The sequence below is a fragment of the Ziziphus jujuba genome, chromosome 8 (assembly GCF_031755915.1).
Source record: "Ziziphus jujuba cultivar Dongzao chromosome 8, ASM3175591v1".
Lineage (NCBI taxonomy): Eukaryota > Viridiplantae > Streptophyta > Magnoliopsida > Rosales > Rhamnaceae > Ziziphus > Ziziphus jujuba.
In genome coordinates, this window is record NC_083386.1 from 21,773,033 (window position 1) to 21,797,163 (window position 24,131).

General features: G+C 31.3%; 3 protein-coding genes and 1 long non-coding RNA gene across 9 annotated transcripts; 1 reads left to right on the plus strand and 3 right to left on the minus strand.

Moving 5' to 3' along the window:
* Nucleotides 1-9,724: 9,724 nt before the first annotated feature.
* On the minus strand, nucleotides 9,725-10,753 carry LOC107413930 (wound-induced protein 1). Its single transcript, XM_016021990.4, has one exon. The coding sequence runs from the start codon at nucleotides 10,448-10,450 to the stop codon at nucleotides 10,094-10,096; it is 357 nt and encodes a 118-aa protein (XP_015877476.1). The 5' UTR covers nucleotides 10,451-10,753; the 3' UTR covers nucleotides 9,725-10,093.
* A 1,541-nt stretch (nucleotides 10,754-12,294) lies between these two features.
* Nucleotides 12,295-18,017, minus strand: LOC125418125 (uncharacterized). 6 transcript variants are annotated; one of them, XM_016021988.4, is made up of 5 exons: nucleotides 17,781-18,017; nucleotides 17,591-17,675; nucleotides 15,316-16,978; nucleotides 13,677-13,774; nucleotides 13,182-13,437 (listed from the first exon to the last, which is right to left on the minus strand). In XM_016021988.4, exons 3-5 carry the CDS (start codon nucleotides 16,937-16,939, stop codon nucleotides 13,321-13,323), a joined length of 1,839 nt encoding a protein of 612 aa, XP_015877474.3. In that variant the 5' UTR covers nucleotides 16,940-16,978; nucleotides 17,591-17,675; nucleotides 17,781-18,017; the 3' UTR covers nucleotides 13,182-13,320. The 6 variants fall into 6 exon arrangements, with proteins under 6 accessions (XP_024927506.2, XP_015877474.3, XP_015877473.3 ...); XM_025071738.3 differs by lacking the exon at nucleotides 13,182-13,437 and adding an exon at nucleotides 12,295-12,433 and having other exon boundaries at nucleotides 17,591-18,016; XM_016021987.4 differs by lacking the exon at nucleotides 17,591-17,675 and having other exon boundaries at nucleotides 17,734-18,017.
* On the plus strand, nucleotides 12,304-13,125 carry LOC125420494 (uncharacterized). The gene is made up of 2 exons (XR_007238820.2): nucleotides 12,304-12,441; nucleotides 13,094-13,125. It is a non-coding gene; the product is annotated as an uncharacterized LOC125420494 (long non-coding RNA).
* Nucleotides 18,018-18,841: 824 nt separating the features above from the next.
* On the minus strand, nucleotides 18,842-23,203 carry LOC107413932 (alpha-soluble NSF attachment protein 2). The gene is made up of 9 exons (XM_048470643.2): nucleotides 22,844-23,203; nucleotides 21,926-21,975; nucleotides 21,696-21,768; nucleotides 21,124-21,203; nucleotides 20,662-20,813; nucleotides 20,248-20,407; nucleotides 20,109-20,156; nucleotides 19,730-19,810; nucleotides 18,842-19,143 (listed from the first exon to the last, which is right to left on the minus strand). Exons 1-9 carry the CDS (start codon nucleotides 22,986-22,988, stop codon nucleotides 19,063-19,065), a joined length of 870 nt encoding a protein of 289 aa, XP_048326600.2. The 5' UTR covers nucleotides 22,989-23,203; the 3' UTR covers nucleotides 18,842-19,062.
* Between the last annotated feature and the right edge of the window lie 928 nt (nucleotides 23,204-24,131).

The window sequence follows — 24,131 nt, forward strand, 5'->3', positions numbered from 1 at the left end:
CAATATAGAAAAATTGAGAGTTTTGCGTTGATGACCTCCACTTGTGTATTTATAGTCTAACTTGTGATGCGGGTCATTAATATACTCGATTTCCGTCTTAATGCCAAAGTCTAATTGGAGTTTTTCCCACACAAATCCAATTCTAATTAAGTCATACCCACATGACTTTTGTTGCATGTCATTGATGCTTTATGACTTGATAAGCACCACTACATTGCTTCATCATCGTTTCCTCTGTATTAATTAAACTTATCTCAAAACTATTTGTTAAAGATAGCTTTTCAATTCTAGGAGTACTGCTATTTGTCTTCATAGGTGATCATCAACCATCCTTATTGCATCTAATATGATAATTATTAATTACTTTATTTTAAATTTCTTTTGATTTTTTGGGCTAAAACCTATAAGGGAAAATGTTGAAGGGCTCAAGAATGATTTTTATAAATCAATCTTATAAAATGAATATGATGAATTTGATTTTGAATTTTTGGAATAAAAATAATATATTCAAAAATATTTTATGAGAATGAAAATGATAAAAATATATTCAATAAATGTAAATATGATATAAAGAAAATATTTGTTTTTGAAAATGATAATCATTATCCATAATTGTGTCTAATGTTTATTAAACAAGCAGGCTCAAATCATGCTCATATAAAAACTAATGTGATAACTTCATTTTTTATCCCTTAAATCATATAAAAGGCTAAAAATTAAAATGACGTTTATAAATTATATCCCAATAAAGTGTATTTTTCTTATATAAGATTTTAACATATTAGTTACTAAATTTATATTTTACTATTTTTGAATTTTAAATCCTAATCGTTAAACTAATTTAAAAGCCCATAAAAGAATATATGATATTAAAAAATAATGTCGAACTTGATTGATATGTTAAATATGATATATATCTATATAAAATAAATATTTTTATTTAAAATAATAAATTTTATCATATTTTGTTTCCAAAATTTTTGGATTCATGTAAAACATCTTTTGTAACTTTTCTAAATTTATTCAAATTTTATTCAATATCATCAAATTTTTTTTTCAAATTTTAAATTAAAAAAAAAAGCTAACAAATACATTTTTGATCATTTTTCAATTTGTAAAATGAAAAATTGTTTTGTAAATGGAAGATGACAAATTCTAATATTTTTGAAATTTTAGTTAGAAGTTTATATATGGGACAAGGTGCTACTCCATCTCGATTTATTACCATATGGATATAAAAACAAACCTACCTTCTCTTATTCAAAATACACAAAAAGGATAAAAATGTCTATATATAGTTATATTGTAGTTAATATTGATGTATAATATTAATACACATCAATCAACTCATTACGTGTTAATATTATAGTTACTTATATCTATGTCTATATCTATATCTATGTATAAATAACCGTGTCAATATGCAGTTTGCAGAGAAAATGTACAAGAATGCACAATGTTAAAAATAATATGCATAAAGTAGCAGATTCCATTCATGTTGAAGCAGAGTTTTATAAGATAACTTTAAAAAGTTCATCCGTTCAACAAAAACAATAATCATAATAGTAATAATGATAATAACTGAAAAAGTTCATCCTAAACGAATTTAATTGGTATTAATCAATCTAATACGCAACCTTTGACATCTAAATATAATAAAAAACTTTCTGTTGGCATTTGGCAGTGTGTTGGATATCTTTTCCAACACTATGTCTCTAGATGATGCTGGAATGCTACCTTAAAAATTAAAGCATTTTTGAATAAATTGAAATAAAAATATAAATAAAATTATGCAAAATATCTCACTCATATCAAATGATTATACTAAAATTGTAGTAAACAAAGCAATTTAAAGGTTCTTTTAATGCCTAATGAAATAAGATTTTCTAAAGATATTTAATTTAGACTTTAAAAGAATCCATATAGTTCAGAGATATTTTATTTAGATTTTAATAAATTTTAATTTAGATGTATTTAATTAAAATTTTATAGAATTTTTCTAAAAATTAAGAGTATTTAAAAAGTTAATTGACTTTAAAATATTTTTAAAAAAATAATGGATTTGAATGGATTTAAATGGATTTTGAAAGCGAAAGTATGAAGAAAAATGTAAATGTGAAATTTAGCTTTAATTTTAAAGATTTTATTGAATTCTTTACAAATTTTATTTATAGAATTTTATAACAATTTATCAAATTTTTAAAAGTTTATAACTTTTTTTAAATTTATTAAATTTCAAATTAAATACATCATTTTTTCAAAGATTTTATTAGATTTTTTCAAATTTTATATAGAGTTTATGAAATTTCATAACAATTTATCAAATTTTTTAAAATCTATAATTTCTTTTAAATTTATTAAACTCCAAATTGAATAAATCATTTTTAAACTCTTTTAAAATCCTCCACACTCTAAATTAAGTAAACAACATTCACTTAAAGAAAATAATTGAAGTTTAAATAAATGGTAAAATAAGGGCATAAATCAATACTTGCTAGAAAATTATATTACTAAAAGACAGAGTTTTTAGAAAATTGTAAAAAGATTTTGACAAAAAGTATCCATAGTGAGGTTTTGTTGTATGAAGAGGAATCTCTCTTCATGTTGTTGTAGTTTTGATTGCTTTGCCGGATATGAAAATTTTCTAAAACTTTTATGATTTATGTTGTCATTAGGAATTGTCTAAATAAAACTGATTTTATAATATTCTCTTATTTAATTAACGCAATTAAAGCCATTTAAAATTTGAATTTAAATCTTGGCCACAAATAATTATCCATCACCTTAAAATCTTCAAGAATAAAAGATTTATGCCAAAATAGCATTTTCACATAACTCCAATCTCTCTATTAAAATCGTCAATATTTATTAACATTATTTAATAATAATAATAATATTAATATTTGAAAAAGTAGGTGGTGCAAACACAACGGCCACTAGTAATAATCATCAAATTTTGGATTCAAACCCTAAGATGAAGTTCGTCCTACCCAATTTATGAAAAAAAATTTCTTAAAAAAAAAAAAAAAAAAAAACCCACAACCTTTCTGTTGCTAAAATGAGTTGGACATCTTGTGTTACATTGTTTGTATTTCAATTTCTATCCAACCATTGATAGAATTGATTCCATTCAAAAAATGGTTACTCTCTCTCTGCAAGGATTTTTCTTTTGTTTAGTTACTTTTTTTGGTTACTCTTTCTCTGCTAGGAATTTTGTTTTGTTTAGTTATTTTTTTGTAATAAGTTGGCATGATATTGATATTGATATTATTTATTGGACATAAAGGGAGATAGAAAAATGAAATGGAAAATCTAATCTGCTAAAATGTATATACATATATGTATAAGATCTACCTCGTGTAATTATCAATCAACTTCGCGGGGCTTAATCAAACTTGAGATAAAAGTGATTAATTGATTAAACGACAAGAAAAAGATGGGACTGTCTGAAAGATTTTATCGAATAGGTGCTTTAGATTATCTACAGGATTGCTCATTTGCAATATCACATATCTCTGTATCATACTGCTCACTTTTTTTTAACATTATTGGTGGGTTCCATTGGAGAGGTCACTGAAAGCTAAAACAATTTCCATCACCATCTATTTACCAAAAAAAAAAAAATCTCCATCAGCATCCAAATCAAAGTCTATTTTCCCAACATGTATATAGCAATTAAAATAGTGCATTAATTCCAATTTACAACTTCAATGCCTTTCTTATCAGATGAACAATTTGAAGTGGGCATAGCATATTCGAGGTCTCGAATAATGAAATCTAGTGTATCAAATCGAATTGGGTTGAAATGATCTATATATTATACAACATTTTGGTATATATTGGAATTTTTATGCTTGTTTTTTCCTTTAACACATTTTCTATTTTTTTCTCATTTTTCAATGCATTTATTATATGAATAATATTTTGTCGGTTATCAAAGTAAATTATTTGATCATATATTATAGTGAAAAGCATGAAACGTATAAGATGATGAGGTTGAAATTCTGACAATTCCAAGGAATATCTTCATATGGTAGGAATATATTCCAATTTAGATCCTATAAAATCTTGGATGCCTCTCTCCCTTTCTGTCCCCATGAATAGTTGCTCCAAATTGAAATGGGGTTCGAGAATATACCTTATACGCACATTACAAGCTGATTAGCAAAGTTGGAAAGTGATATGGATAACCAAAAAAAAAAAAAAAAAAAGGGAAAAACAAAAACTGAAAGAGAGAGAGAATTATTGAGAAGAATTAAACATTTTAGAATTAAATAAAATTAGGAGCACGTTTTTTTTTTTTTTCTTTGAAGTAACTATGAACACGTTTATTTATTTATTTTGTCATGTCTCTCCACATATATTATCAATTAATTAAACTAATTCTTGCAAAACAAAATACAGCCTCACTTTTATGGGCTTTCCACAATGTATAAATAAAACTTAAAAATTCTAAAGTTTGTGCTTAATATACGAAGTGTCATAATTCTTATGCTCCCTAGACGATTGGTATTTGACCAAAGGGGTAAGAAAATGGATTCCAATGTTTGGTGGCTAGATTAGCTTTTGTCATACAACAAGACCTGCTTAGAATGTTGGATTGCATTAAATTGGAAATACCATTTTAAATTTTGATTGGAACAATCCAGTTCAACATTCCAAATTAACTATGTTCCAAATCATTTTTTTGGCTCCTTAATTATTGGGGGAATAAGGAGATATAATTTTGTATTTTTTTTTTTCATTGTACTACCCAAATTGCTTGAATGAAAAAATAAAGTTAAATTTATATATAAGTGGTTATCCATTTACAGTAAGAAAGACAAGGAGGAAGAGAATGCACGTAGAAGACCAGAATTCCACACACAAAAACACAAAATAAATAAATAAATAATTAAAAAGAAATACCAAGATGCTCTAGTGTTCAATGGAACCAACAGTTCTAAAATGAAGCTGGGACACGTTTCGTCTCCAGCCACCAAAACAATAAAACAAATACCAAATTAGGAGCAGCCTCTCATTATTTTATGTACCAAATTACACAAGGTGTTTGGATATATACGTAAGGTTTTTTATTCGATCAATTTTATATTTTATTCTAAAAGGGAAGTAAAGAAATTGTAAAGAAAAATAAGTGTGAACAAAAATTTAAACTACAAGTAAGTTTTTAAAGTAGTAAAAAAAGATAAGTTTTTAAAAAATAGAAGGATAAATGTGCAAAAATTTCAAATTGTAATTTCTATCGTGACAAAATTATACTTAGTTACATACATGATGCATGACAATTAATTAGTTGATTGGTTGATTAGCAAATTTTTTGTTTTTACTTTTAAAGTTTTTTTTTTAAATTTAATGTATTGAAAGTGAAAAATTCGAATTTAAATTTTTTTATCTTATAAAATACTAATTTTCCCAATAGATTGTTCCCAAAAGGATAATTTTTACTTATTGGTTTTAAGGGAAAAATAAACTATGATACTGGTATATACGGTATCTTTATATCAAAGTTGTAGATAATTTAGATGTGAAATGATTTAATACTTGTGTATTTTGTAATTTATTAAGCTCACATTATAATATTTTGGTATCTAAGTTAAAGTTTCTTAAATTAAATTGAGCTATGACAACTCTTGTCAGGTTCCAAACATTAATCATATATGCTTTCAGAGATTGGGACCCAATGAGACATGTGAAGTATGAAAACTGAGAAAGATGAATTTATGTTATTAGAAAAGCAAGATAAAAACAAAGTAAGAAAGACAGAAGAAGAGGAAGTTGAGTAAGAAAGACAGAAGAAGAGGAAGTTGTGTCTCACTATCTAAGCTCTTTGGGGCTATGTATGCGTCCAACTCAAATGCTGATTTGCTTCCTCCTTGAATTCTGCAAAGACAAGGGCGTCGAATGACTTAACTAATTAATAAATAAAGAAAAACGGTAACTACTATGTTTAAATAGTAGACACAAATACAAACATGTCCCTTTCCCTTTTGGCATCCCTATCCATTTTTGTCCTACTTGAGTTTTTTATATATTTAAAGTCAAGGCTTTCTAAGATAAGATTTGGGATTCGACTCTTTCATCTCTAATGTCAAAAAAAAAAAAAAAAAAGAGACCATATAAGTTCAAGGAATTCAATCTAATAAAAATATTTATTATCCAAATCACTTCAGATTTAAAGTAGCTTTGTTATACATATTCATTTATAGGATACATAATTTTTAGTGTTAAAATCATTTTACCACTAAATTATGACACATTTTTACATTTGTCTTCTAAATTACAACAATTTCTCACGAGTAACCAAAAAAAAAATAATAATTATTATTTCTATGCATAGTTACAATAATTGTATATGGATAATTTCATTGAGTTCAATAGCATATGATGTTTTGATTTGACTAAAGTAATACAAAAACATTAATTTAGGGGGTAAAAATGTAAAACATACTATAGTTTAGAAACTAAAATGATATTAGTCCTATTAATTCTTATGTAGCATTAGTTTAATTGGAATTTATTTGCCACATTTTTAAACCATTGTATTTTTACAAGCAATAATATTAAAGTTATCATTTCTTTTAAGAATTTTCAAATATTAGTTCATGTAATATTGTTATATTTAGGAGTAGGTTCGATGCAAATCGATTCGGTTTTATGGGCTTTTTAAACAGAACCGACCAATTCAATTTAGATTAGATATGAAATCGAACCGAATCGATCGTCGATTTGGGTTGGATTAACTGTTTGGGCCGGTTTGGGTCTCATATGGGACTTTGATCCAATTTTTTTTATTTATACTATTTTGAGATAGAAATTGTATACATTATGCTCAAAATTGTATAAAATTTTTTTAGACCTTTTTAATTATCAATCTTCAATCTTATTTATGTATTATATTTTTAATTAAGTATTTTTTTAAAGCTATTATCTAAATTAAATAATTTTAACATACATTCACCTAGCAAAAATACCAAATAAACTAACTATTAACTACAATACAACATAAAACCATACAACTACAATACAAGTGAAATAATACAATATAAAACCATACAACTACAATATAAGTCTACAACTACAACCTAATTATACAACTACATCATACACCATATTTGAAATCTTAAATTTTAAAATGAACTTATAATTAAATAAGCTAACAATCTATAAAAATGAAAATTATTTTAAAAAGTCTTTTTCCATACTTTTCAATTCCATTCTCACAATAAATAAAATAATAGTTTTATTTTATAATTATATACTATATTTATATATAAAAGTAAAATAAAATATTAGTTTAATTGGTAATCGGTTTGGTGAGGGTTGGGTTGGATAAAATTTCATCAAACCTACAATCCGAAGCTACTGTTTCGGTTTTTTATATATTTAACCAAATCAAACCGATTAATAAGTTAAAATCAATCCAAATCAAACCAAATATATCGGTTGGTCAATCCAGTTCAGTTTTGCCCATCCCTAATTATATTGACTTTTTTTTGAAATAAATTGTTTTATTGAATGTACTTATCAATATATTTATGTTATTTTAATTTGTAAGCTATTAATGTACTGCTAGATCAATTGATATCTAAAATTTAGTTAACTTAATAGACATTCACCCAAAAAAAAAAAAAAAAAACATATTTGATGAGACTAGTAATATTTTATATATATAATTATCTTATAGTTTCAATTAGAGAATGACATCGTGTTTTGGGTGCAAGCAAAAATTTGTATTTGTAAATTAGATAGGACCGGTTATAAAAATGATTATTTTCTGATAAAGATTTTAAGGTCCAATCCTTCTCGTTCTATATATATATATATATATATATGGAATATGATTACGGTACAAAATCAATATAAAAATTAATATTTTTTCAAAAAAAATATTAATTTTATTGTTATACATACATAATAAAATTAATTTTTTTTTTTTTTAAACATCAACTTAACTTTATTACTGATCAACATGCGGATCGTCTGTATAGCCATAATTTGTCCTTAATAAATATTTAATTTTCGAATCAACAGAATATTTAAGTGAAAAAAAAGAAAAAAAAGAGAGGTTGGAGTTGTAACCTGGAAGCAAGTGCGCCTGGGAATCACTGCAGAAGCACCAAACAAACACAACTGGTCACGCTATACACGTGAGTGAGGGAAATCTCTTTTTTTAAGGACTTGGTACTTGAAGTTGAAGTCACACATTTTCAGCTGTCAGATTTGCTCTTCGTCAGGTAGATCTGCGTGCGGTCATCACCACCGACGCCTATGTGATCCTCAGCTCCTTGCCAGCCTATTCTGTACAACCACTCAATCAGCTGGAAGACCATATCACCGTACACGTGGCTTCAGTTGGATTATAAAAGGAGCTCCAGACAAATTGTCCTCCAATTATTTTTTGTTTGCTGTGAACAACAAAATATCCTTTATTTTCTTTTCCTAGGCAAACAGGGTCTCTATTTTGGATCAAGCAATATATATATATATATATATATATATATATATGAGTATTTCGCTTATTTTAATATAAAAATCAAATAATTGTCTAATTAAGTTAGATCATCATTGTTCAAGTATGTGCATTAACCATTATTTTCCTTCTTATTTTAACCCCAAAAAAAAAAAAAAAATCAAAGGAAAGCCGGAAAATTACATTACAGGTAATACAATGAGAATCACGATGTCCAAATTCTCCCCTTCAGCCTCCTCATGTTAAAGTCAATTTCAGAAATTTTACTTTTTCACTTTGGGTTTGCTTCACCAAGAAAAAGAAAGCATATCCACTTATCTATTGCCATGCTTTAGCTATTTGACTGTACAAAGTTCAATTTCAATGAAAAAAGGCCATGTTGAGACAGTAGATGGTAATTTTTACTTATGGCCATAGGAGCCCAAATTTATTACCAATCAATGGACCCACCAAAACCAAAGTAATGATTAAAATATGTTAGACCAAGTTAAATACCCACCAGGTGTTGTGTGAGGCAATGCTGAAAAAGTCCAAATTATTCAGCTCAATAATGCATGCATGTAATGGGCAACAAGGAAACATTTATGGCTGTTGATGTTCATTCCATTATCCATTATTTGACTAACAAAGTTCCCAAAAAGCCATTTGAAGAAGGACCCATGAGGTGCGTGCATACCATGTTAACCATGATGACCTACATCCACATTATCATATAAATAAATACATAAATAATAAGCATCGCATTAAGTAATTTATTTTTGTTCCTGCAGTCCAAAGTCTTCGGGAAACGGTCTGGTGGCTAGCTAAGTCCATTCATTCTTATCGAGGCTGACGTTTCAAAGTTAATTTTTAAATTCAACTCCTTTAGATGACGGCAAATTCACGATAAATTTGATAGGTAGTTAAAAATAACAAATTCAAGAATCAAATACCATCCTTGAGTTAAACCCAATGCAAGAGGGATCTCTTGGTTGGCTTTGCTTCAAGTTTTGGACATCTTTTCCCATTTCCTTAGCAATCAAGCCGAAGTTACAAGGTAAAGTGGAAAACTAGCCCTTAATTTTTTCCTCCATCTCAGAATCAAATTTATTATGACTTATCACTTATGAAATTCATAATTAGTCCTCCTCACTTTATTGCCCATCAAAAATTTCACATGGGTGTTTTGGACATTGGCTCCATTTTTTGGGGCAAAGTTGATTGGTCACACCATTAGATCAACAATATCAGTCAAGAATTAGAAAAGTCATAGAGTTATTAAGAAAACCCATCTTTATTGTAAATGTAAAACCATAACACCATATTAAAGACGCGTCAGGATATGACCAATTGGAACTCATCCCCACAGTTCCACCCAACACCGATACACACAGGATTTCAACGACCACAAACCCAAACAGAACACTCCCACAACACGACAGATTAAAATGAAATGACAAACAAGCCCCTAAACGGATACGAAAACCCGAAAAACCGAACCACACTTTAAGGTCTTACATCTCTCTGACCTCCAATGTTTGACCTTTTTCTATAAGCCAATCAGGAACAGCCTTTTTTATTTACTGTACTATATTACACTACAACCGGCTGCGCACGATCACAGAGAGAGCTTTTTTTTGGGATTTAGATTGCCAGGACTAAACCCGGCACGGAATGCCCGACCCGGTCGGAGACACTGCTCTCCCAAACGGAAGGGCAATGGGAAGAAGTAATCTCAGACGTTGACGAAGAAGAAGAAGCGAAATCAGACGGTGGAGAGAGAGTAGTGGGATTGCCAAGGCGAGTGACGGTGAGGGAAGTGTTGAAGTACTCCCTAACCTGGGTGATTATCCCATCAGTGACGGTCCAAGCGTGAACCCAAGAGATGGAACGGTCGTGATCGCAGCCTTCGACGAGGACGATGGGGCCGAAGGAAGCGATGGATTGGGGTACGAATCGAAAGGTGTCCTTGGATGGAGGAGCACCGGTGAGCAAGCGCATCAAGTACTGGTGGGAGGGTGGACCATGGAACCACCAATCGAGGTCTGGGGATACAAGCTGGTGCACCGTATCCACGTCTCGTGAGCTTAGGGCCTCATATAGGGCGAGAACCACCCCTTGATTACTGGAATCACTTTCCTCCAGAGTTTCCTGAGAGTTAGCCAGTTCTTGATCGAGTGAACAAAAACACAAGCAAACAGAGAATATCAGAGAGAAAATATAAGATTAGATTTTCTAGGGAGAGAAAATGAAGGGAGAAAAAATTATACTAAAAACCAGAGAAAACTGGTAAAGATTAAGCATTAAGAGATGGAGATAAGGGGTCTTTTATAGACGAAATGTGGGTCCCACCTCGAATATGAGACCGCGCTCTTTGTTTACTCTGCATCCGTTTGCATTGGTTTAGTTGGTACGCTGTCTAACGGTCGGTGACCAAGTTGACTGTGGCAAGGGCTGTGCCGTCATTTGCGAACTTTTGGTGTAAAAAAAGTGAAGGATAATCCAGACATTCGGGAAACTTCGGATGACGTGGCGTGTTGGTATTGGAATTTATGAAAAGATTGAAAATGGCATGAGCATAAAAAAGTGAAATTGTTTGTTTGGTATGGTGGAGTATCGCGGGGAGCGAGGAAAGGGGAGGCCGTATTGAGGAGAGCATTGCCTTTGATTAAGCAATAGTCAAGCCAGCTTTATTTGACCCCACTTGTTACGTCATTGTTACATTTATTTATTTATTTTTTTTGTAATTTACCAAATTAATAATTTTACAATTTTACGCTATTAGCTTAAGAATTTTGTCTAGAAAACTTCAATATAACGAAAACTTGAAAATATTTGAAAGAGACTATTTTTGGATAATCTTTTTCAAGTTTATCTTATTAACTAAACTCTTAAGAAAGCTATTTCTATGTATAAGAAAAAATATATTTGACTAAAACTTTGCTAAGCCCATTGAGTTTTCCTATCTTTACACAAACCCATTTTGAATCCATTAGGCAAAGTTTAATTAATGAAATTGTGAATAACTGGAAGTGACCCACTGAGAAAAATTTGGTGATAATATTCACTAATGAAATAGTTGTGTCCAATACAATTATTTTCTGAAATAGGTAATTAAGTATTACCAATGTTTTCTTAGTGAAGCTGATAAGACGGAAAAGTTTAAAATTGAACCCGATTTCGAGTTTCCATCTAGATTTAAAGTAAAGCAACAAATCAGATTGGAATGTGAAAAGCAACATTCTTAAAAGTGGAACCAAATAGTTCCCACTAGCGCTTATGCAGCAAATTCCATCCACTTCCTTGCAACAAAATGACAAACAACACATATATAGGGATAACATTTTCCAACAATTTAAGCAAACCAAGGTTCTTTTTTGTTTATTTTTTTTAAATTTGCCGGTTTTAAGATTTTGTGGGTTACAAAGACAAGAAACGATGGATTCCATTAAGCTTTAACTGCCCATTGGTTTTTTATTTTGGGTAAAAACATTGGTTTTTTTTTTTTTAATTTTTTTTTTACCAATTGAATTAGATGAAAGAAATGAAAAGTAGAGCTTGACAGAGAAAAGCGAGTCATAATAAAGGCAATTTTTTTGACAGCACGGTAATATATATTTGTTACACATCCACATCCTATGAATTAAAATTGGGGTCAGGAAATAGAACAAGTACAAAAATAAATTTGTCTTCTTCGAAAGCGAGCAAAATTGCATTTCGCAATTAGTCATAGAGTAGAATGCTAGACTGGATACAGTCCATTTTTCCATCTCACAGTAGCCAACCGGGGGGCCGGGGGGGGGGGGTCCTTTCTTTACCATATCATTGTGATCGAACAGCTATAATTGCTCCCACAGAAACCTAATAAGGAAATGGTCCACGGCCGTCTTTGCTTTCTAATCGCCTTCGGAGAAACAGGTTCCAAGGTTCCAAGTAGGGAGACTGAAAGTGAAGGTCAAGCTCAACAAACAGGACCTCCTAATCCTGCCATGGTTGGTTATGTTTATCAAAGCCATAATTACTGATTAAGACACGCCCACTACTTAATGTAATAAAAGTGGATTAAGCTATTCATATTCGGTTTATTTATTTATTTATTTTTCATAAATTTGGATATTCTTATAGCCTATTATTATGGGTTTACACAGAAAAAGTGAAATTGGTTGCTAAACCTTTTTTTGTTTGGTGGAATTTTCCATTTTCCTGAATTGTCTTTTGTATACATACAAAATATTTCAAACCCACTTTATATTTTTGAGTAATTAGTAAATGGGTTTTGGTAGATAACCATGGAATCATACATTACACATGAAAGGGTTTAGGTAGATGATTATCAAAGTCTTATATGTCACAGCTATATATAGGAAATAACAACTTTCCAGTAAAAAACAAGAAGATCCTTGTTAGCTCATAGGACACAGTTCCCTACCTTATCCCTTATACCAAACTTGGTACTACTTGCTAAAGGTCTCCAGTAACTGTATAATGAACTTAAGTTTAGTCCTTCTTCAACGGGCTACTTTTCTTTTCTTATGCTGAAACTAACTTATGCTTGAGGCTTATTAATATGAATTGCTCATAGTAACATACGCTTTTTTAAGTGTGAGATTCAAAATGTTTTGTCTTATTCTACAACCTGTGCAGTTGCCAGACCCAGTGAAGAGAGCCAAACTTGGCAGGGCAGTGCCTAAATGTTTCCCCATTCAAGAGTATTTTGTGAACCATGACTGTGCTTCCTAATATGCACACACTTGGCAACTCGATAATAGAGTTTCACAGCTAACGAGGTAGGCGTGGAGGTCTAAGGCTTTTCCATTTGTCTTTCTTGTACCGGCCTTACTGGCCATCTTTGGCATTTAGCATCAACAACTTCAAAGCTTTGATGATATAATCTTCATAAGTCCACACTGGCAACTTGCACAACCAATTAAAACCACTGCATTACACCTTTCACGCATTGCTGTGAGACACATAGCACACAAATTTCCCTGCCACGTATATGAAGGGAAAAAAAAAAAAAAAAAAAAAGCAGGCACAGAAGAATGAAATATTGCTAAACAGATGTGGTTCATTGAGGATCTAAAAACACAAAAAAGTGGCTGAATTTGGTTCCCTTGTCATGCCAAAGGGCGCTGGATCATATACAAAAACTTTTCTCACTTGAAGTTTGATTGGCTATATTTGAATAATTCTATATAAGAAAATCTCAACAAACTATAACACCTACCTCAGTGATTGAGCCACGTCGGTACCACTTCATAATCCACAAGCTGTCTGTCTCTGTCCCTCGTGCAGACATACGCACAGAATACACATACACATGCTCTGTTGCATACCCCCATTAGCACATTTCCATTCAGGTGCATGCTTGTGAAAGTGAAATCTTGGGAAAGTATGTTTGGCAAACAATGCCAGATTAAAATAATAAGCAAAAAAAGCAGAGATATTTTCATAGAGCTAATGGATGCGATTTTTTATATTTCCATGTCAGAAATTTTGAACTTAATGGTTAATAACGCCATTATATTGATAAATCATATTCAAGCTCTCTTAATCAGATTATCTGGATATCAAATTCTATTGCTCAAATCCAAAAACAAAAGTCAAATTATAATGAAAACACAATTGAATATGAATAGTATGATAGATGAATGCCAACGAGAGAAAGCAACTCGGAATAGATTGATGACTATGATTCCAATACATCAAGTAAGCTCACATAAAAAAAATGACATGACATCCACTATTAGAGTCAATATATATACGTTTTCAATGTTTCCTCACTATTCCATCTTTGTTATATTATAGAACTACAAATGATCAAAAAGTTAAAACAAATAAAAATCCAGTGAAACCCCAAACCAAATCCTGTGAGTGTCACCCCCTCTAAAGGATTCTGCACGGATGGAGACTGAAGTCTAGAACCATGGGTCAAGACCTATTTTCCTTTTCCTTTCAACATCTCTATCATAATCTATTTAGGTTTTCTTTTCAATCTCACAATCTATTTGAGCCAGGTTACATTTATATCTGCTGCAAATAATAGTCTACCACTCTGAAGGAAATACCATCTTAACAAAGAATGACTAATTTAAAACTGATTAGAAACCAGCTTCTCAAAAATATTTTCTGTTCTAGTTGTGGTATTCTTTTGTAGTCATTAATCTTCCTAATTTTCAATGCAAGTGCAAACCCAGAAGCATCTCTCAACTCCAATTGAAACTCTAGACTGGACCTTAATATAAGATGCACTTCTTTATTATCTTTAAGGTCGACATTTTCCAATCCATTTATGTTACTTTTAATTTTTTCTAAGATTACATTCCTGTTGTTTCAATATGAAATCCCACAAAAACGCACTATCAGCCCACCAAGTTGCAACCAGAAATAAAGTTAAACTTTTTTTTTTTTTTTTTTTTTTAGCTGCAAAGAAATAAAGTTAACTTAGAAGTAGTTTTGAGTAGATCTCTCAGTCACAACAATGAATAGGAGAACAAAACAATAAAAGATACCTTACTAATATATCAACAAAACAATAAAAGATACCTTACTAATATATCACATTTTGAGGGAGTCTTCGAAGAAAATATTACTCAAGGTAGAGTTACTAATCAAATGATTATATCATCATATGAAACTACTAATTCCATGAAAAATAAATCTTCAGAAGCAAATAAAGCAAATACAATTTGAACACATGAACTCAGATACAATATAAACACACTCAACTCAAGATACTGTAAATCTCATCAATGATCACAATGTTTTACATACAAAAAGCTATATAGATTTCTCTCCCTTTTGGGGCTATGAGGCTTCTCTTTGTATTAACGATGGAGCAGGTGGGATCATAGTTTCATCCTTACCTCTTTCAAAAGACTCTTCTTTCACCGTTGCAAGTGGCCTCTCTGGACTATAATATTCCTTCGAAAGTCCGCTCGGACTTGGAGAAGCGGCTATATTGTTCTTGGATGGGCTAAAGCTGTTTCCTAGCGGAGAAGTTGGGCCAGATCTGTACTGAGCCACTCCATCTTCACGAGGCAAAGGTGAAATTGGTAACTGGTCACCATTGTCCAGCTGTTTTCTGCAAAACTTATCTTCCACAATGAAGTAAGAATTCCCAGTTCGCACTTCTTGAGCAAGAGAACACCAACAACAGCAAAGCCACAATGTGAAATCGCCCAACGCTGGTTGACCAAAACAAAAGCTATAAGCAGGCAAATTGAATCTCTTTCTCATCTGAATCCTCCAGAAGCCACCATAGAGCAACCCAAATGCACAAAGAATTATGCCGGTAATGCCCAGAGCCTCACGAACACCCTCATTGTCAATGTTTACAGCAGCCAAGTTAAAAATCAAGGAAGGAGCCGTGCAAAACAGAAGAAAGGTAAAAATATGAACAAACATATTTCCAAATCCAAGTCTCTCCATATTCCATCCAAACACACAAAAACTGCAAAAGAGTGAGAGATATGCTATAGAAAGGTCATCCCAAAAGTCAAGTATCCCTCCACTCCACTGTGGTCTATTCTCGATGACCCGCTGCTCATCCCTCAATGCAAATGAATATCTTTTCTCCATAGATTTCAATCTTAACTTTTCTGGCCTCTCACCAGGGCTAATTTGAAGCTGTGCTTCCTCATCAATTTCAGAATCATAATCCTTACCAAGAGGGCTGACAATTAAATACACACCTGAAATTGCAGGAGCAGCAATTGCAAAAGAGATACATATTCCAACCCCAATGGCTGGTCGTTCAGATCTCTTGTACCCCCAGTTTAGACCACAAAGGGCATATTGAGCAAAACAGTTCACATGGAGTAGAAGAACAACCACCATCATGTGTGCCCATTCATGGGGTTTATAAGTCCCATTCTTGCAGTAAATCTTTCTAAGTCTAGAAATATCTTTAGGTTTCCACCTACATAGAAGTATAAGGTGGTAGAACCGCTTTGGATGTTGGTACAAACACATAAGAGTAAATAGTGCATTAAGAATTTGGTTATTGACTTCAAACCATGCATCTCTCTGGGACTTCTTCGTTAGCACATGATTCAACATTCCAATCATAACCATGAACAGGATTGCACCCGAAACAGCAACACAGAGAATCCATACAAAAAGAGCCATGTTCATTGGGTTTCTAATCCATTCTTTGCACATTTTCATAACCAACGCCCAATCAATTTTCCGAGAAAATATCCCGTTGAGACGTTCTCTCAGATGACTACTAGAAGAAGCAACAGTTCTTGAAATCTCATCTTTTCCCTCAGCTATCCGCTTGAACTTAGCAGATGCAGAACCAAATTTGAAAAACCTTTTTCTATCAGCAACAGCAGTGAAGGTATTGCCAAAATGTTTTGGAGATTTTTTTTCGCTTAGCAGTGTCCTTTGAGACCCTGAAATGTCGAAGGAAACTTCAGCCTTTGGTTGATTACCTTTGGATTCCTCAATTTCCCCTTTGCCACTTCCATTATCAGTGAACACCATTCTTGCATCAAGCTAAGGCTATTTCAATCGAAATCAAAACTGCAAAGATTAAGGACACAATGCATATATGTAAAATTTCTTCAATGTTTCTAATAAGGCTGGAAATGGAAACCCAAGTAATACATTATGTGCTTATTTTTCTCAGTATAAAGAACTGAAAAGTATCCTCAAAGAACAAGAGAAGTAAGGAATCTACAAGAGAAAACCAAATCACAAAATCACTAACAAAAACTTGATTTTAGTATGGAAAACGACCACGTGAATAAATTTAACATCAATCAAAATCTCTGACAAAGTGAACAAGATGCTGATACAGTAACCATCTTTTTTCGCGCAAATTATAAACCTTTATTACTAATTAAAGTCGATATACTCGACAAAAGGGGAAAAAGAAAAAGTTGGGGCAGGTTGAATTGTACTTCGAAACCCAGAACCCGATCCAAAAGAACAAGCTTTTCTAATTATCAGAAAGCAATGGAAAAAAACAAATAATACCCAGAAAATCAAAATTACAAATTTCAAAGAAAAATTGGATTTCAATATAAACCCAAAAAAAAAAAAAAAATTGAATCATAAAAAAGGAAGTGTGTTAAGGAGAATAAAATATTATACCATAAAAGAACAAAAATCAGAAAAAAGGTCTATACTTACCAATGACAAGAGGAACATGAGGATTGAAGAAACTGATTTACAAGCGGTTACTGACACATTCTTAACTATCAATAATTAGGCTTTCCTGATTTCAAAAAAAAAAAAAAATGATTACGCTTTCCTTGTCATTTTTATAACTCTACCTTCCTCTGCGAATGAACTGAAAATGACAATAGGTTGAAGGACGAACAGTCAACGGGAATTGTCTGGATGAGGCACTGAAGAAGAAATTTGAAACGCTGTCGTATGAGCTTTCTTGAGACAAAACACTGCGTCGTTTCTTCGACGTTGCTGAGAAATAATCAAGAAAAGGGAGTTTAGTGGTTCCATTACAAAGCTTCTGGCAAATAATAATAATAATTATTAAAAATAAAAATCCATAAAAAGGCAAGCTCATAGCATGAACCCCCATGGTCTCCCTCCACGTGGAGTCCCATATTTATTTCAAGAAATTGAACAGTTATATAATTCTCAACTCATTGGGTATCCACGACCTTTATTCCAATTTTCTTTTATGAATTTTACTGAAAATCCTTTATTCCAGATTCGAAATGTTTTCCACTCATAAAAAGTTTATGATTTTAATTGTAAGAAAAAAAAAAAAAACTTTGATATTAAAATTTTCTATTTACTTTTTACCTTTTCTCTTTATTCGACACTTTTTTATTTCATATTTGTGACTTAATTGACGTTGATAATTATTTATATTAAAAAGTCTTTATCTTATTTAATGTTCTCAATTATTTTTCCTCCTCCTTTTTCTATCATTAATTATATTTCTTTCTTATTCTAGAATCTAATGAATTTAAACTAGTGTAATCAAACAGTTATTTCATGGTTTTAAACCTATGTAACGAAAAAATCTATATTCGAGTTTAATATCATAAATCACCATAATAATTGCTCAAGTTTTTGACATCATACATTTTGTTTTATGAAAAAATATTTCTTATAATTTGTTCTTCATATAAATAACCATATGATAAAAATTTATTCATAATTTAGTCTTAAATTTTCAAAATTATTTTTCAAAATGTACTTTTTATATTTCTTAATCTCATTAAAACTATTTAGTGCCAGTCTAATTAGGTGAGATTTAGACCTACCAACTTTAATTATCGGAACTAATGTTCACACATTTAAGAACCCGCACTTTATTCTACCCAACGCAATCAAACTTACATATCATCACCCCTTTCAACCCAATTAATTGAACGGAATTTTATGTCCATGCCATTGAAGTTTGAACCATAGCCAACGGCCCAATGCCAAAACCAAGTAAAATAGAACACACAAAACGTTACACAATTTACATGTCATGCTCATAAATTGTTGCATACCCACTCTGATAAAATCCCAAATCAAGTACAATTTAGAATCAGGTAATAATACACTCTAAATAAAGTATAACTGAACACAATAGCAATCATCATCCACAACAAAATAGAGAACCACACGTTTATAAATCAGATTTAGGTAAGATCGTCATCCTCTAGTTCCTTGGCTTTCAGTTTTTCCTTCACCCTTAACAGTAAGGTTGTCTTCCATTGATCCTATATTAATATCACACAACATCAGTAAATTGCTAAAAACAAATAATAATAATAATAATAAAATATAAAAGAATAAAATAAAATAAAAACAGAAATGAACAAATAGCGATGGCCAAAACAAATACAAATGCAAATGTCAACTGGTGACCAAATGCAGCAAAATGAAACCACAAAAAAAAGGGGGGGAAAAAAAAAAAAGGAAAGGGGGGGTAGAGAGAGAGAGAGAGAGAGGGAGGGGTTGCAATATGCATAAACATCTTGAACAAATAGAAGCCTAGTGTTCAAAGAAAGATCAGAAACAATATTGTCAAGATAGGATGATTTCTCAAATGAACTGTGGGAAAAAGTTTCAACTTTGGTGTCTCCTCCATCTATACACTTTAGTTCTAGTGGTTGAATCCAACAGTATACAGGTATGTGCATAAACGTGGAAATCTACTGATGAAACCGTCCCTTTTAATATGGCATTCTCCATTAATTATAAGTCAAATTTGAATTCACCCTCTTCTAATTGGCGTCACCCAAGTTAAATGGTTTTTAACATAATCACAATCCAAAGTTCGAACAAATTCTAACAGAGATATACCAGTGGGGTCATGCTATCAAATTCCTTCACCACATCAGTAAATTTTGCAATGTCTTCCTCATCGATTGCAGCAGCAACATCCTGCCAAAGAAATAAGCTTCCTCATCAAAATTCCATCACCTCCATACAAATACATAAAAACAAATTTAGATGGTAAAACTAATAATTTAAGTGATAATGATTCCAAAATGACCAAAATTACACAGAAGAAAACAAGTAAAGTATTTCCAATGAACAAATGAAGAAGTGCCAATTAAATTTTCTGTAAAGCTCATCTATTATTCTATTAAGAACAACACAAATACATATTTACAACTTTCAAAGTTCTTTACAAAACTATAAACCAACACAATGTTCATCCAAAACCAATTTAACCCACCGCTAAAAATTTGCACTCCCTTGTCCCTGAAAAAGTTGGATCTAGTTCCTGCAAAAGCAAATGCAATATCTGTACTTTTAGAGTTTCGACGTTTGGCAAGGTAAAATATTTTGATGCTGATAGAAAGCCAAAGTTAGACCTGGTATTTCTCTAATGCATTGGTAATTGCAACAACATCTCCTCTGCAAAGATGGCAGATTCCAGCATTTAGAAGATGTCCTTTTACTCCATACTTCAGCAAGTGATTGCCAAGTGAATGTCGAGCTATCTCTTCGTAAATCTCAATAGACTTCTGATATCTGCAGGAAAGTTTCCCCAAGAAAAAAAAGGAATCTATTTAAGTATTTTACTTATATACAAATCACAATAAATTACCACACATCTAGAAGTCCAAGACGATCCAGGTGGGACAATTTTTCATGCAGAAATCATCAACCTCTACCAAAAATCGAAAAATACAGACAAGGGTGTAGAAATAAATAAATAAGTAGGAAGCAAAATGTGATATCATGACATAATGTATTCTGAACTCATATAGAGCAGACAGGCTTACTGTTCCAGTTGAGCAGCAAATTGTGCAACTTTTTGCTTGCACTGATTGGCAGTAGAAGTTACTTCTTCACTCTGGAACAATTCAGCTGCTCTATCAAAAAATTCAATTGCCTTCTCAAGATTCTGTTCAGACTCGTACAATTCAGCAATTTCCTGCACACGTGTTAAAGCAAATGCCTTATATGTCATGGAATGTCTTCAGCATTACATAAGACCTCCTAAAAATGTATTCCATGCACATGTAAATACTGAAAGTCTGCCAACAGTAGTGCCTAGAAGGCTTTATGTCATTGCAAAAATAAATGGAAAGGGAAAGGGAGAAACAAAACAAGAAGTAGGAAAAATAAATAAATAAAAAATAAAAAATACCAAAAAGTCACAAATTATCTGCACGAAATAAAATTGTCTTAATGAAGATGTTGCAATACTATAAAGTCACTGGTCTAACTACATAAGTACAAACCTTATAATATCTTGCAGCCATATTGAGCCTTCCAATATCACAGAAGAAATTTACTGCCTGCTCTAAGCAAGATATGGCCTCTGCACAGAATTAGATATTTTAACTATTGTAAGGTTCTATTCAGCTGTAAAAGAAAATTGATGAGTTTTACCAAAAAAGGGTTAAAAAAAAAAGGAAAATTGATGAGATAACAATGTGTTTTTCCTCAGAAAGTTGTCAAGTCAAAGTCAAACACTTGGGACAAGACAAACATATCCAATGTATCTAATACTTGTTTACGGATTCAAATTAATATGCTTTTGATCACTAAACTGTTCAAAATGAAAATGCAGTATGTATTTCAGTTGAGAGATTCGTAATTAATTGCCCTATCATAAAATGTTATATCATACAAGGTTTCTTCCACCAATCAGTAATTCTAACAGGAATCAGATAATGGAAAAAGAAAGAGCCCACGCCAAAAAGGATAGAAGAGGAAACAACTAAGCCAGTGTGAGAAACCGGCCAAAGAGAGGCCCAAGGATTTGTAATAAATGTGGATGATTATATATGTAAGATAACATGTTTCATACCTTTTGCAGATGTTTTCTTGTAGCAATGAGCAGCATCAACATAAGCTTGGGCTGCTTCATGTTTGCTATCCAACTAAAAATAGAGAAGACTATTGTTATATGCATCTAGTGAAAATGTTTTTAAAAAAATCAGAAGAAAAATTAGAAAATAAATCACTGTACTCCAAGAACCAAATTCACTAAAAATTAGAAAAATAAATCACTGTACTCCAAGCACCAAATTCGCTAACCTTCAAATGGCAGTTTACTAACTTGACATATGTTGCTCCGGCTTTGTCCCCTAAAATAACAGAGAAAAATTAGCAATCAATATTGGAAAGATCTTGTTACAAACAATAAACTAATTCCCTAATCCACTAAGTGCCAACAAAAACACGATAGAACTCACAGAAGTTGTTCCAGAGAATCAATATTAATGCTAAAACTATAATTTATAGTAATTTGTATCCAGCTTTCACACTTTATCTCCGCGTAAAATTAAATTTTAAAAATATCCCCATGAATTACCTTAAATAACATGTCATGATTGATAACAGATAAGCATAATCACCGTGTAATTTTCATTCAATTTCATCAAATAAAAATTCAATTAATATTGCTAAAACTATTCATTGTTTCAGATTCTCGTTATACTTGTTTCCTAACAACAACATACAAACACATTTCAAACACCCATTTCGACTGCAATTGACACCAATAAGCGTGTTCACCAATCAGCCAACAAAATTCGATTTGAAGATCATCCTCTACTTAAAAAGTAAAATCCAAGCATTTCATCAATCATAAATGATTCAACGATCTCACAAGGAACTAAAATGCAAAAATTGAAAACAGTTTGACAATCACATCTGACTTCCTAAACACTAAAATTGGCGAATTGATCAACAAGCAATTGGCAAAGAATTTGACTCTTCGAAAACAAAAAAAAAATAAAAACATAACAAAAAAATCCATTACTAAATAACACATATATGTATCTATTATGCACGAACACTAAAACAGAATTTGAACGCATACAATGGCAAACAAAGCGAAAAAAAAGCAAGGAAAAAAATCAGAAACACTAAATTCCATGAAATCGGATTAAGAATTTATCAAACAAGAATCAAATCAGATTCAGAAAAAGAAAAGAAAATAAAAGAAATTACAGGCTTTGGCGAGTTTGTAGGAATTGGCGGCTTTATCGAAGAGATCGGCGGCGTCTTCATATTTGGAACCGAACAAACCCCAGCCGCTGAGCTTTTTCTCTGCTTTCTTCTCGAAATCATCTGCTCTGGCTAGCTGATCCCCCATTTTCTCTGCCAAGGGCCTTTTTTTTCTTTTTTTTTAATTTTTTTAATTTTTGGTTTTCTTCAGAGTTGAAGAAAATGGAGGCGATCGGTGGGTGAGAAACTGAGAAAGAAAATAATCCGAAAGGGAGGTTATTTGATATTGTCAAGGCTAAAGTTTGAAAATCCCACGGACGGTGAGGTTTTTCGCTATTTAGCTTTTTCCTGGGTCAGGCTGGTTATGGTTTTTTTTTTCTCTTTCTTTTATGAACCGCTGATTTGAATAGTAGAGCTGGCGTGTCGTTTGGATTGCGTTTCGACTTGGGTTTGGTTGGGTTTGATTTAGGTTTGGATCTGGTCTTTGCCAATTTTGGGTCTTCTACACCATCCTCTACTTCATTTGATAAAAGCCCAGCCCATTAACTGTAATTTTATTTTATTTTATGTTTTTTTGGGTTTACCGAGTGGTGAATCTCGAACTCAAGACCTGCAGCAATTCGGAATGACATGCAATGCCAACAAGCTGAGCTCAAGGATCAGTGCCCATTAATGTAATTGGAATGAAGTTTTTACCATGAATAATATAATTTCGCAATTAAAAAAATCATGTGAAGGTTTTAGAATTAGAGATTTATTTAATTGAGATTTTATTGGTTTTTGTACATTTTTATGGAATTTAAAAATAATGTAAATAATGTGGTATTTAATTCAATTTTTTAAAGCCTTCACAAAAATTTGGAAGTATTTAATATAAATTTTAAATAAGTTTTTAAATGTTTATAAAAATTAAAAAATATTCAATTAATATTTTTAATAAGTCTATAAAAATAATGTAATATTTAAAATATCAATAATTTTTATTAATTTTTGAAATTTATAATTTTTATTGATTTTTAAATTAAAAATAGAAAGATTTGTTTAAGAATTTCTCCATTCATTTGTCCCAAAATTTTCGAAGACTTTTAAAATAAAAACAATTAAATTATCTCATAAATCATTTTTGCAATACATTCCTAATTGAAAAAGCTTTACTACTCCCATAAGAATGGTAACCCTGTAAGGAATTGTCCCCATGGGACAGACAAATTCAGGATGGGATGAGGTAGGCTTGGAAAACATACTCCTCACCCTGTATATATGTTTATTTAAATTTATTTATACATTTATA

Excerpts from the sequence above, each read along its gene's own strand:
- LOC107413932 (XM_048470643.2), bottom strand. The coding sequence starts at position 22,988 with ATGGGGGATCAGCTAGCCAGAGCAGATGATTTCGAGAAGAAAGCAGAG. Across the intron at positions 20,408-20,661 it reads TTTGCTGCTCAACTGGAACA|ATATCAGAAGTCTATTGAGA; the intron begins GTAAGCCTGTCT and ends ACTTTCCTGCAG. Across the intron at positions 19,144-19,729 it reads TTGATAGCATGACCCCACTG|GATCAATGGAAGACAACCTT; the intron begins GTATATCTCTGT and ends ATATTAATATAG.
- LOC107413930 (XM_016021990.4), bottom strand. The coding sequence starts at position 10,450 with ATGCGCTTGCTCACCGGTGCTCCTCCATCCAAGGACACCTTTCGATTC.
- LOC125418125 (XM_016021988.4), bottom strand. The coding sequence starts at position 16,939 with ATGGTGTTCACTGATAATGGAAGTGGCAAAGGGGAAATTGAGGAATCC. Across the intron at positions 13,775-15,315 it reads AGAAGAGTCTTTTGAAAGAG|AGCATGTGTATGTGTATTCT; the intron begins GTAAGGATGAAA and ends GGTATGCAACAG. Across the intron at positions 13,438-13,676 it reads GACGTGGCTCAATCACTGAG|GGAAATTTGTGTGCTATGTG; the intron begins GTAGGTGTTATA and ends TATACGTGGCAG.